This window comes from Canis aureus, chromosome 23, assembly GCF_053574225.1.
Source record: "Canis aureus isolate CA01 chromosome 23, VMU_Caureus_v.1.0, whole genome shotgun sequence".
NCBI lineage: Eukaryota > Metazoa > Chordata > Mammalia > Carnivora > Canidae > Canis > Canis aureus.
Window position 1 is genome coordinate 44,895,271 of NC_135633.1, and position 13,681 is coordinate 44,908,951.

At 40.1% G+C, this 13,681-nt stretch overlaps 1 protein-coding gene across 1 annotated transcript in view; it reads left to right on the plus strand.

Moving 5' to 3' along the window:
* HEPHL1 (hephaestin like 1) overlaps positions 1-13,681 on the plus strand; it is a 93,890-nt gene that overhangs the window by 38,957 nt on the left and 41,252 nt on the right. The window contains exons 10-11 of the mRNA XM_077867469.1: positions 23-173; positions 3,292-3,504. Of these exons, the coding sequence (XP_077723595.1) occupies positions 23-173; positions 3,292-3,504 (364 nt within the window). The remainder of the gene's footprint in view (positions 1-22; positions 174-3,291; positions 3,505-13,681) is intronic.

Here is a 13,681-nt window from a genome sequence, read left to right on the forward strand (position 1 = left end):
TTCATTTCTTTCTTCCCTGTAGAAAGGAATAGATAAGGAATTTTACCTACTGTTCACAGTCTTTGATGAGAATCTGAGCAGGTACCTTGACGAAAACATTCAGAGGTTTACATGGCGCCCCTTCAGTGTTGACAAAGAGGACAAGGATTTTGTGAAGTCCAACCGAATGCATGGTATGAAAAATTACTTTCTCTTCTGTAAGGGAAAGGTGTAATTGCATTTGAAGTGGAAATGATTAGAGTGTTTTAACTATCTTAATTTTGTTTTCTTGGATATTGTTCTTGGTCTTGTAAATCTTTTCATGACGTCATCTCAGAAGGGATGGTGAAACCTCCCTATCTCCCAAGGATGTTGTGAAATTTAATTAACACTTCTGAAATACTTCATTAGCTTGAGATGAAGCAACACAAAATATGAACTTGCAAAGATCACAGTACATTATAAAAGTAGAAAATTACTGACAGAATGCCCTCCCTTGGGTTTGTAATCACATCATTAAGTCTGATAATCCAGTGATCATTAGAGATAAACATTAAACAGCAAAGCATCTCTTATCAAGTGACATGAAGGAATGTCTAAAGTGCTAATTTTTAAAACACTACCCATTCCTATCCCAGATCTTATTTAGAAGGAATTATTTAATTCCCCTTCTCCGTATCTCTTATATCTGTTGTAACAGTGGCAAACCACCTTGTAATTGGTGTGACTAACACAGGATTCTCCTTGGTCTTGGGCACATTACCCAAAGTGACAGAATAATTAGCGAGAGTTCAAACTCAAACAATTATAAGAGTGCTGTCAACAAAGGGGCTAAACCAAGCACTCTAAGATAACAGGAGCCAAATTGCTTGCTTTAGGACCAAGGATAACAACTATTTATTGCCTTTGAGACATTACATGGAAATAACAAAATAGTCCCTACTCTCCCTTCCCCACAAGGAAGTCCAAAAAACTCCAAAGTTCCAAGTGACCCACAGCAGCCAGCTCACAGATCCCTATAGTCCCAAGTGTTCTATGCCAAAATCTCCTTTTGGACCAATGAAGAGCACAGAGTAACTCATTTTCAATACCATCTTCTACAAAATTGTGGTTATAACTAAATAATAAAATTTGTTTCTAACCTTCCTAGTAGCCAAAAAAAAAAAAAAAAAAAAAAAAAAGGAGAGGTGGGGGAGGAAATAAAGTAGAAATGAGGAAACATAGCAATTTCTTCATGGGAAACTCAATTGCAAAAGGAATTTATTGTAAGAGAGGCCTGTAAAGAGAAAGCATTAAACCCTAATGGATCTCATCACATCCATCCCCACCCTGGTTTGACAATGTGAAATACACTCTCATATTTTGGACAAGAAGAGTATGCCACCTTTAAAACAAAATGCAGGGAAAGAAATGTATTTTAATTTAAATTTTACATTAATTATAAATTAAATGCTATCTCTAGGCTTGCTTACCTGGAGTAAAAGGAAGAATGATGGCAACAGTACCAAAGAGAAAGTGCCTTACACAGTAGACAGTGCTTTACATTACTTTAGAGATAAACATTAGTCTATATTCAAAGGTGTTTGTTGATCTCTTTCCCTAGGGGGTATCCCCAACAGATCCCCAACGGCTTGTGAGCTGTCTTTGGGGATATTTTACGACAAAAAAAGAGGCCTACCTACAGTAGTTCTTGGCCTTGTCAACAAATATGGACTGTGTACACAAGAAGGCAGAACAGTGTAACTTCTTTACCTTATCATGGGCTTTGGCTACCTTTACCTGACACTATAACCAGCAATGACATCATTCTTTCTATAAATTTTTAGAGTACTATTAAAAAGCAAAACAAAACAGAAAACAAAAGTGTTTGTTGAATTCATGATGGATGGTCCAGAAAGAGAGGATTTGAACTAGAGTTCCAAAGCAAGAGAAGATTCTCTACCAGTCAGTCAAGGACTAAGTTATTAGCACCCCAATTTACAAAATCTCTCTAAAATTCAATGGGCAAGATTTATATAATTTGCAAAAAAGATAATTTATATAATTATCAAAGAGTTTTTTCAGAAGATACCATGTTCTTCTCAGAAGCCTCTAGGCTTCTTAGACTTTCTATTGAAAGTCCCAGATATTTGAGTAAAATTACCCAGTACTACTGGTTCTGCAAACACAGAAATAAAAAGTAATTTTATCTGATAATGGGATCATAAAAGAAGATCATTCATATGTATGATAGTTGTTCTTTTTAACTATGGGCACTAGTAAGGAGTAGGGTGTGGATAGAATTTTTATCTCTCCAAGGGACATCAAGCATGAGGCATAATTATGTATAGTCCCTCCTCAAACAGTGCTATTCGGTTAATATATTTATCCCTTATAGAGTGAGAATGTGGTTTCTAAATTCTTTTCAAGGCACTGTTCCAGGTAGTCACTATCAGTGGATTGAAGTTGATATAAAAGAGGAAACCAACTTTTGTTTCTGGAGATACAGGTCTTCATTATTAAGTCATCATTATTCAAAGTCCCTTCAGTTATTTTATCGAGGTAGGGAAATAAAAGTTATCAAAAGACAAAATTATTTCCTCAAAGACTAACCTCTCATAGACTTAGCACCCCTCTCCCCTGCAAAAAATCCCTCTCCACTGACCAGATGTGCAAATACAATGTCAATCAATTGCAAATCATTACAGGCATGAAATCAGTAAAGGGATATCTGGCAACTTCTGGAATCAAATGCAAATCCCTTGGCAGATGAAGATCTAACAAAATTAAATGATTTAACAATCTGAGGGAGAGACACTTAAGGGAGATAATAGGATAATAACCTCAAAAAATGATTTTCAAATCAAGAATTCTAGAGCAGGCTTTGGGGAAATGAATGAAGTTCATAAATATTTTTACAAGGATGATGCTTTAAAAAATCTGCAAAACTAAAATGTGAATTGCAGGATATCATATTACACTATCAAACAATTTTGTCAGAAAAAATTATGCCAGAAAACAACCTGATTTATTCCTTATTGATTCTTAGAACTTGTGCCCTTGCATATACATTGTTAAGTGTAACATCACAATTTTAGTGTGTTTTCATTATTCATTGTTCAATTTAGTCTCCAGTTGGATTGGTTCACTGTGTGACTTTTCTCCATTACTATTTTCTCTCTTGTAGTTAGAAGCTTCTGTAAACAGTTTGAACTTGAACACTTGAACAGCCTGCCCCCCCCCCACACACACACACTGATAATCCTCAACGAAAATGGTGCGTCTTCAGTACCTACGAAATTATAGTGGGCTCTATCTTTTTCCTTTCCTTAGCGATCAATGGCTATATGTATGGCAACCAACCAGGCCTAAGCATGTGCAAAAAAGATAGAGTTTCCTGGCATATGATTGGAATGGGCACCGACACTGATATGCATGGAGTTTATTTTCAAGGGAACACCATTCACCTACGAGGGACTCATCGCGACACCCTAGCCCTGTTTCCGCATACCTCTACAACGGTGTTCATGCAGCCGGACCACGCAGGTAAACTTGGCAGGACCATCTCAGGTGACCAAACTCCTATCTTTAGGCATATACTCTAGAAGAAATTGGTTGTATTTGAGCATTCCAAGGCCTGTAGCAGGACAAATAGCCTTGGTTCCAATCAGACAATCCCAACTATTTTATTCCAGACACACAATATAAAGAATAGAGGAGAAGTATCTAAAATGGCACAAAGGAGAAATGGAAGTTCTCTAAATGACCTTCTCATACAAATCTTAGGAGAGTGCTCTTAATTCATTCCCAGGAATGATTCAGCCCCAAGAAAGAGGATATTTCTTATTCCCTTTAAGCACCAACATTTGCACCACACACGGACAGCCCATAGATGCTTTCTGGTTATGGACATGACCTGGTTTCCCTTCTCTAGAGACTGATAGTAGCCTTTTGATAAGTTGTTTGGAGACTTCTCCATTTTCATTTTGTTGGGCACCTCTGGTTTCCCTAGAGGGTAAACTATATTAAGCTGCATTGGGTCTGAAGTCCAGGGAGGGCTCATTGAAGTGTCAGTACTCATTCCTTCTCTTAGAGATTTCCAAGCTAATTAGATAATTGGGAAATTTTTATAAAACATATGAAGCAATATGTGGCAGCATATGCTACCTGCCACATGAAAAATAAGGATTGCAGATGTTATGGGCATTCAAAATATTTCTCCAACCCAACTTTTTTTTATTAGTCTTAAAAAGAAACTGTTATGGGCCATGTGGGTGACTCAGTTAAGCATCCAACTGTTGATTTTGGCTCAGGTCATGATCTCAGGGTTGTGAGATCCAGCCCTTTTCTTGAAAGGGAGTCAGCTTGAGATTCTCTCTCTCCCTCTCCCTCTGCCTCTCCCCTCACATGCTCTCACTTGCTCTCTCTTTCCCGCTCTCAAATAAATAAATCTTTAAAAAAAAAGAAACCAATATTCTACCCAAGAGGAGTATTTACTTGCTGATTCTGTATCCTTTATGAATTGATGTTTAATTAATTCTCCACTTCACACTAGAAATGCAGTTTTGATGCCTCTCAGTGTCATTGGTTAAAAACTTAAGGCTTAGGCTTCAAACTGTGGAAGGAGCCTTGGTGTCTATTGAAAGATGAATGGATAAAGAAGATGTGGTCTATGTATACAATGGAATATTACTCAGCCATTAGAAACGACAAATACCCACCATTTGCTTCAATGTGGATGGAACTGGAGGGGATTATGCTGAGTGAAATAAGTCAATCGGAAAAAGACAAACATTATATGGTCTCATTCATTTGGGGAATATAAAAAATAGTGAAAGGGAATAAAGGGGAAAGGAGAAAAATGAGTGGGGAAATATCAGAAAGGGAGACAGAACATGAAAGACTCCTAACTCTGGGAAACAAACTAGGGGTGGTGGAAGGGGAGGTGGGGGGGGGGGTGACTGGGTGATGGGCACTGAGGTGGGCACTTGACAGGATGAGCACTGGGTGTTATTCTATATGTTGGCAAATTGAACACCAATAAAAAATAAATTTATAAAAAAAATAAAAAAATAAGGCTTGGGCTTCAAAACTTTTGTCCAAGAACTGCCTGAAACTAGGAGCTCCATTAACTCCTGCCTTAGAGACTCTGAGTACTTAACCTTTCTACATTAGTCTAATTGATCAATTATGAATCACCCTAACCAAGGTATGCCTTAAGCACGATGATTTTTTTTAAAAATATGTTCTTTAAGACCAAAGATGGGAGAGAAGGGAAACAGCCAGTTTTAATCCATAGAAACAGGCATTCAAAGCTACAGTTGGCTGGAATAATTTTAGGAACATGGGTAACTATTCCAGCACTTTGTGTATTACATATGTACCCTACAAGCTTCTAAGGAGCTTATGACAATGTTTACCAGTTTACATTTGGTGTTGAGTATAAATCTGTGACCGCTTAATAGCTTGGTCATTTTACCAATTCCTGTCCCATATCTATAGGCCAAAAAAAAGTTCCCCAAATGTGAGTAGATCCTAGGCTTCAACTCAAATATTTTTCTTTGTTTTTGTTTTTTAACCACTTTATTAAATAGATAATTAATATATATTTGTTTTGAACATCCTTTCAGGTGTCTGTTGACCATCTATATGTCTTCTTTGGAGAAATGTCTGTTTATATATTTTTTTAAATTTATTTTTTATTGATGTTCAATTTACCAACATACAGAATAACCCCCAGTGCCCGTCACCCATTCACTCCCACCCCCCGCCCTCCTCCCCTTCTACCACCCCTAGTTCGTTACCCAGAGTTAGCAGTCTTTACGTTCTGTCTCCCTTTCTGATATTTCCCACACATTTCTTCTCCCTTCCCTTATATTCCCTTTCACTATTATTTATATTCCCCAAATGAATGAGAACATATAATGTTTGTCCTTCTCCAACTGACTTACTTCACTCAGCATAATACCCTCCAGTTCCATCCACGTTGAAGCAAATGGTGGGTATTTGTCATTTCTTTTTTTTTTTCTTTTTCTTTTTTTTTTAAGATTTTATTTTTTATTTATTCATAGAGGCAGAGACAGAGAGAGAGAGGCAGTGACACAGGCAGAGGAAGAAGCAGGCACCACACAGAGAGCCTGACGTGGGACTCGATCCCCGGTCTCCAGGATCACGCCCCGGGCTGCAGGCGGCGCTAAACCACTGCGCCACCGGGGCTGCCCGTATTTGTCATTTCTAATAGCTGAGTAATATTCCATTGTATACATAAACCACATCTTCTTTATCCATTCATCTTTCGATGGACACTGAGGCTCCTTCCACAGTTTGGCTATTGTGGCCATTGCTGCTATAAACATTGGGGTGCAGGTGTCCCGGCGTTTCATTGCATCTGTATCTTTGGGGTAAATCCCCAGCAGTGCAATTGCTGGGTCATGGGGCATATTTTTAACTCTTTGAGGAACCTCCACACAGTTTTCCAGAGTGGCTGCACCAGTTCACATTCCCACCAACAGTGTATGAGGGTTCCCTTTTTTCCGCATCCTCTCCAACATTTCTTGTTTCCTGCCTTGTTAATTTGCTCCATTCTCACTGGTGTGAGGTGGTATCTCATTGTGGTTTTGATTTGTATTTCCCTGATGGCAAGTGAGGCAGAGCATTTTCTCATGTGCGTGTTGGCCATGTCTATGTCTTCCTCTGTGAGATTTCTCTTCATGTCTTTTGCCCATTTCATGATTGGATTGTTTGTTTCTTTGGTGTTGAGTTTAAGAAGTTCTTTATAGATCTTGGAAACTAGCCCTTTATCTGATACGTCATTTGCAAATATCTTCTCCCATTCTGTAGGTTGTCTTTTAGTTTTGTTGACTGTATCCTTTGCTGTGCAAAAGCTTCTTATCTTGATGAAGTCCCAATAGTTCATTTTTGCTTTTGTTTCTTTTGCCTTCGTGGATGTATTTTGCAAGAAGTTACTATGGCCGAGTTCAAAAAGGGTGTTGCCTGTGTTCTTCTCTAGGATTTTGATGAACTCTTGTCTCACATTTAGATCTTTCATCCATTTTGAGTTTATCTTTGTGTCTGGTGAAAGAGAGTGGTCTAGTTTCATTCTTCTGCATGTGGATGTCCAATTTTCCCAGCACCATTTATTGAAGAGCCTGTCTTTCTTCCAATGGGTAGTCTCTCCTCCTTTATCGAATATTAGTTTACCATAAAGTTCAGGGTCCACTTCTGGGTTCTCTATTCTGTTCCATTGATCTATGTGTCTGTTTTTGTGCCAGTACCACACTGTCTTGATGACCACAGCTTTGTAGTACAACCTGAAATCTGGCATTGTGATGCCCCCAAATATGGTTTTCTTTTTAAAAATTCCCCTGGCTAATCGGGGTCTTTTCTGATTCCACACAAATCTTAAAATAATTTGTTCTAACTCTCTGAAGAAAGTCCATGGTATTTTCATAGGGATTGCATTAAACATGTAAATTTCCCTGGGTAACATTGACATTTTCACAATATTAATTCTGCCAATCCATGAGCATGGAATATTTTTCCATCTCTTTGTGTCTTCCTCAATTTCTTTCAGAAGTATTCTATAGTTTTGAGGGTATAGATCCTTTACATCTTTGGTTAGGTTTATTCCTAGGTATCTTATGCTTTTGGGTGCAATTGTAAATGGGATTGACTCCTTAATTTCTCTTTCTTCAGTCTCATTGTTAGTGTATAGAAATACCATTGATTTCTGGGCATTGATTTTGTATCCTGCCATGCTACAAAATTGCTGTATGAGTTCTAGCAATCTTGGGGTGGAGGCTTTTGGGTTTTCTATGTAGAGTATCATGTCATCAGCGAAGAGGGAGAGTTTGACTTCTTCTTTGCCAATTTGAATGCCTTTAATGTCTTTTTGTTGTCTGATTGCTGAGGCTAGGACTTCCAGTACTATGTTAAATAGCAGTGGTGAGAGTGGACATCCCTGTCTTGTTCCTGATCTTAGGGGAAAGGCTCCCAGTGCTTCCCCATTGAGAATGATATTTGCTGTGGGCTTTTCGTAGATGGCTTTTAAGATGTTGAGGAATGTTCCCTCTATCCCTACACCCTGAAGAGTTTTGATCAGGAATGGATGCTGTATTTTGTCAAATGCTTTCTCTGCATCTAATGAGAGGATCATATGGTTCTTGGTTTTTCTCTTGCTGATATGATGAATCACATTGATTGTTTTACGGGTGTTGAACCAGCCTTGTGTCCCGGGGATAAATCCTACTTGGTCTTGGTGAATAATTTTCTTAATGTACTGTTGGATCCTATTGGCCAGTATCTTGTTGAGAATTTTTGCATCCATGTTCATCAGGGATATTGGTCTGTAATTCTCCTTTTTGGTGGGATCTTTGTCTGGTTTTGGAATTAAGGTGATGTTGGCCTCATAGAACGAATTTGGAAGTACTCCATCTCTTTCTATCTTTCCAAACAGCTTTAGTAGAATAGGTACTGTTTCTTCTTTAAACGTTTGATAGAATTCCCCTGGGAAGCCATGTGGCCCTGGACTCTTGTGTCTTGGGAGGTTTTTGATGACTGCTTCAATTTCCTCCCTGGTTATTGGCCTGTTCAGGTTTTCTATTTCTTCCTGTTCCAGTTTTGGTAGTTTGTGGCTTTCTAGGAATGCGTCCATTTCTTCTAGATTGCCTAATTTATTGGCGTATAGCTGTTCATAATATGTTTTTAAAATCGTTTGTATTTCCTTGGTGTTGGTAGTGATCTCTCCTTTCTCATTCATGATTTTATTAATTTGAGTCTTCTCTCTCTTCTTTTTAATAAGGCTGGCTAATGGTTTATCTATCTTATTAATTCTTTCAAAGAACCAACTCCTGGTTCTGTTGATCTGTTCCACAGTTCTTCTGGTCTCGATTTCGTTGGGTTCTGCTCGAATCTTTATTAACTCCCTTCTTCTCCTGGGTGTAGGATCTATTTGCTGTTTTTTCTCTAGCTCCTTTATGTGTAAGGTTAGCTTTTGTATTTGAGTTCTTTCCAGTTTTTGAATGGATGCTTGTATTGCGATGTATTTCCCCCTTAAGACTGCTTTTGCTGCATCCCAAAGATTTTGAATGGTTGTATCTTTATTCTCATTAGTTTCCATGAATCTTTTTAATTCTTCCTTAATTTCCTGGTTGACCCTTTCATCTTTTAGCAGGATGGTCCTTAACCTCCACGTGTTTGAGGTCCTTCCAAACTTCTTGTTGTGATTTAGCTCTAATTTCAAGGCATTATGGTCTGAGAATATGCAGGGGACAATCCCAATCTTTTGTTATCGGTTCAGACCCGATTTGTGACCCAATATGTGGTCTATTCTGGAGAAAGATCCATGTGCACTTGAGAAGAATGTGTATTCAGTTGAGTTTGGATGTAAAGTTCTGTAGATATCTGTGAAATCCATCTGGTCCAGTGTATCATTTAAAGCTCTCGTTTCTTTGGAAATGTTGTGCTTAGAAGACCTATCGAGTATAGAAAGAGCTAGATTGAAGCCACCAAGTATAAGTGTATTATTATCTAAGTATTTCTTCACTTTGGTTAATAATTGATTTATATATTTGGCAGCTCCCACATTCGGGGCATATATATTGAGGATTGTTAAGTCCTCTTGTTGAATAGATCCTTTAAGTATGATATAGTGTCCCTCTTCATCTCTCACTACAGTCTTTGGGGTAAATTTTAGTTTATCTGATATAAGGATGGCTACCCCTGCTTTCTTTTGAGGACCATTCAAATGGTAAATGGTTCTCCAACCTTTTATTTTCAGGCTGTAGGTGTCCTTCTGTCTAAAATGAGTCTCTTGTAGACAGCAAATAGATGGGTCCTGCTTTTTTATCCAGTCTGAAACCCTGCGCCTTTTGATGGGGTCATTAAGCCCGTTCACATTCAGAGTTACTATTGAGAGATAGGAGTTTAGTGTCATCATGATATCTCTTCAGTCCTTGTTTTTGTGGATTGTTCCACTGGACTTCTTCTTAAAGGGGAATTTTAAGAGTCCCCCTTAAAATTTCTTGTAGAGCTGGTTTGGAGGTCACATATTCTTTTAGTTGCTGCCTGTCTTGGAAGCTCTTTATCTCTCCTTCCATTTTGAATGAGAGCCTTGCTGGATAAAGGATTCTTGGTTGCATGTTCTTCTCATTTAGGACCCTGAATATATCCTGCCAGCCCTTTCTGGCCTGCCAGGTCTCTGTGGAGAGGTCTGCTGTTACCCTAATACTCCTCCCCATAAAAGTCAGGGATTTCTTGTCTCTTGCTGCTTTAAGGATCTTCTCTTTATCTTTGGAATTTGCAAGCTTCACTATTAGATGTCGAGGTGTTGAATGGTTTTTATTGATTTTAGGGGGGGAATCTCTCTATTTCCTGGATCTGAATGCCTGTTTCCCTTCCCAGATTAGGAAAGTTTTCAGCTAGAATTTGTTCAAATACATATTCTGGCCCTCTGGCCCTTTCGGCGCCCTCGGGAACACCAATTAAATGTAGGTTTTTCTTCCTCAGGCTGTCGTTTATTTCCCTTAATCTATCTTCATGGTCTTTTCATTGTTTGTCTCTTTTTTCCTCAGCTTCCCTCTTTGCCATCAACTTGTCTTCTATGTCACTCACTCGTTCTTCCACCTCGTTAACCCTCGTCGTTAGGACTTCTAGTTTGGATTGCATCTCATTCAATTGATTTTTAATTTCTACCTGATTAGCTCTAAGTTCTGCAGTCATGAAGTCTCTTGAGTCCTTTATGCTTTTTTCTAGAGCCTCCAGTAGCTGTATAATAGTGCTTCTGAATTGGCTTTCTGACATTGAATTGTAATCCAGATTTTGTAACTCTGTGGGAGAGAGGACTGTTTCTGATTCTTTCTTTTGACGTGAGGTTTTCCTTCTAGTCATTTTGCTCAGTGCAGAGTGGCCAAAAGCAAGTTGTATTGGGAAAAGGAGAAAAAGAGAGGAGAGAAAGAAGGAAAGAAAAGAGAAAGAGAAAAAAAAAGGAAGAAAAAGAAGAAGAAAAAGAGAAAGAAAAAGAAAGAAAGGGAAAAAAACGCGTGGGGGAAGGAAACAAATCAAAAAGCAAAACAAAACAAAACAAAACAACAACAAAAAAAAAGAAAGAAAGAAAGAACCAAGGGGGAGTATCTTCTGATTCTGTGCACTTTAAGTCCCTTGACTTCCCCTGGAACCTGTCCGTCTAGCTGGTCTTCTGGGGGAGGGGCCTGTTGTGCTGATTTCCAGGTGTTAGCACTTGGGGGAGCTGCTGTGCCCCTGCCTGTTGCAGGGCTCAGTGGGGGTTGTTTACCCCGTGAGGCCCCAGGAGGAACAACCGCAGTGTCAGGGCCAGCCCTAGAGCCCTGGAGTCAGCCCCCGCAGTAGCTCCGGAGCTCTCCGTCTGCAGGGCCTGGAGGCTCCAGGGCGGGGCCGCTGATCCGCTCAGCTCCGGGCAGGAGCGTCCTCGCTGTCCTGGGCCCTCCCGGCCTCTGCCTGTCCCGGGGGGAGGCCGGATCCCGGGCTGTGTCCCGGCGCCCTGTGCTCCAGGGCCCGCGCTGTTGGATTCGCGCTCCCGCCCCGCAGCCCCCTCCGCGGAGCCGCCCCCGAGCCCCCCGAGCTGCTCCCCCCCCGCAGCCCCCTCCGCGGAGCCGCCCCCGAGCCCCCCGAGCTGCTCCCGCCCCGCAGCCCCCTCCGCGGAGCCGCCCCCGAGCCCCCCGAGCTGCTCCGGGTCCCGCCGTGCGCGCTGCAGCCTTAGGGAGCTCGGGGCGCTCTCCCGGGGCGCAGGTGTCTGTCAGTGTCCCCGGGAGCCCGAGGGCATCCCCGCCCTCCTGGGTCCTGCTCCACCTCCCCGCGAGCCCCTTTCCCCCGGGAAGGTCGGTGCAGCTCCTGCTCCTCCGGGACGGGGCTCTCCTGTCCTGGGGACACTCGCCCCGGCCTCAGCCCGGCTCCTCGCGGGGCCCCTCCCCCTTGGAGGCCTTTTGTTCCTTTATTTCTTTTTCCCCGTCTTCCTACCTGATAGAAGCGCGAATTCTTCTCACTGTAGTGTTCCAGCTGGTCTCTCTTTAAATCTCAGGCCGAATTCATAGATTTTCAGGATAATTGGAAGGTTTTCTAGGTAATTTGATGGAGACAGGTGATTTGGAGACCCTACTCTTCCGCCGTCTTGCCCCTCCCCGGTTTATATTTTTGCCCATTCTTTAATTGGATTATTTATTTTTAGGGTATTGAGTTGTATCATTTCCTTATATATTGGATATGTCATTAGAAAATATCTTCTCCCAGGACAAACATTATATGGTTTCATTCATTGGGGGGGGGGGTATAAAAAATAGTGAATGCGATTAAAGGGGAAAGGAGAAAAAATGAGTGGGAAATACCAGAGAAGGTGACAGAACATGAAAGACTCCTAACTCTGGGAAACGAACAAGGGGTGGTGGAAAAGGAGATGGGTGGGTGGGGGATAGGCTGACTGGGTGCCGGACACTGAAGGGGGCACTGGACAGGATGAGCACTGGGTGTTATGCCATATGTTGGCAAATTGAACTCCAATAAAAAAATATACCAAAAAAAAAGAAAATGTCTTCTCCCATTCAATAGGTTAAGTATTATTGTTTTAGTTTTATTGTTTCTTTCACTGTACAGAAACTTCATTTTGATGTAGTCTTGGTAGTTTGTTTTTGCTTTTATTTCCCTTGCCTCAGGAGACATATCTAGAAAAATGTTGCAATGGCTAATGTCAGAGATATTAACTGCCTGTGCTCTCTTCAAGGATTTTTATGGGTTTAGATCCTACATTTAGGTCTTTAATCCATTTTGAGTTTATTTTTGTGTATGGTATAAGAAAGTGGTCCAGTTTCATTCTTTTGCGTGTTGCTGTCCAATTTTCATAACACTATTTGTTGAAGAGACTGTCTCTTTCCCATTGCATAATCATTTCTCCTTTGTTGAAAATTGACTGACCATATAATTGTGGGTTTATTTCTGGGTTTTATGTTCTATTCCATTGATTGATGTGTCTATTTTTATGCCAGTACTATACTGTTTTATTTACTACTGCTTTGTAATATAACTTGAAATCTGGGATTGAGATGCCTTCAATTTTTTCTTTTCAAGATTGCTTTGGCTATTTGAGGTCTTTTGTGGTTTCATATAAATTTTAGGATTGTTTGTGCTAGTTCTGTGAAAAATGCTGTTGGTCTTTTGATACAGGTTGCATTAAATCTAGATTGCTTAGAGTGATATAGACCTTTTAACGATATTTGTTGTTCCAACCCATGAGCATGGAATGTCTTTCCATTTCTTTGTATCATCTTGAATTTCTTTTATCAGTGTTTGATAGTCTTCAGAGTACAGGTATTTCACCTCTTTGGTTAAGTTTATTCCTAGATAATTTATTGTTTTTAGTGCATCTGTAAATGGGATTGTTTTCTTAATTTCCCTTTCTTCTGCTTCATTATTAGTGTATAGGAATGCAACAGATTTCTCTACATTGATTTTGCATCTTGAGACTTTACTGAATTCATTTATCAGTTCAAATAGTTTTTTGGTAGAATCTTAGGGTTTGCAAACCAAAACTACAATGAGATGTCACCTCACATCTATCAGAATGGCTAAAATAAAAAACATAAGAAACAAAAAGATTTGGCAAAGGTATGGAGAAAAAGGAACCTTAATGCACAGTTGGTGGGAATGCAAATTGGTGCAACCACTCTGGAAAACAGTATGGAGTTTCCTCAAAAAATTA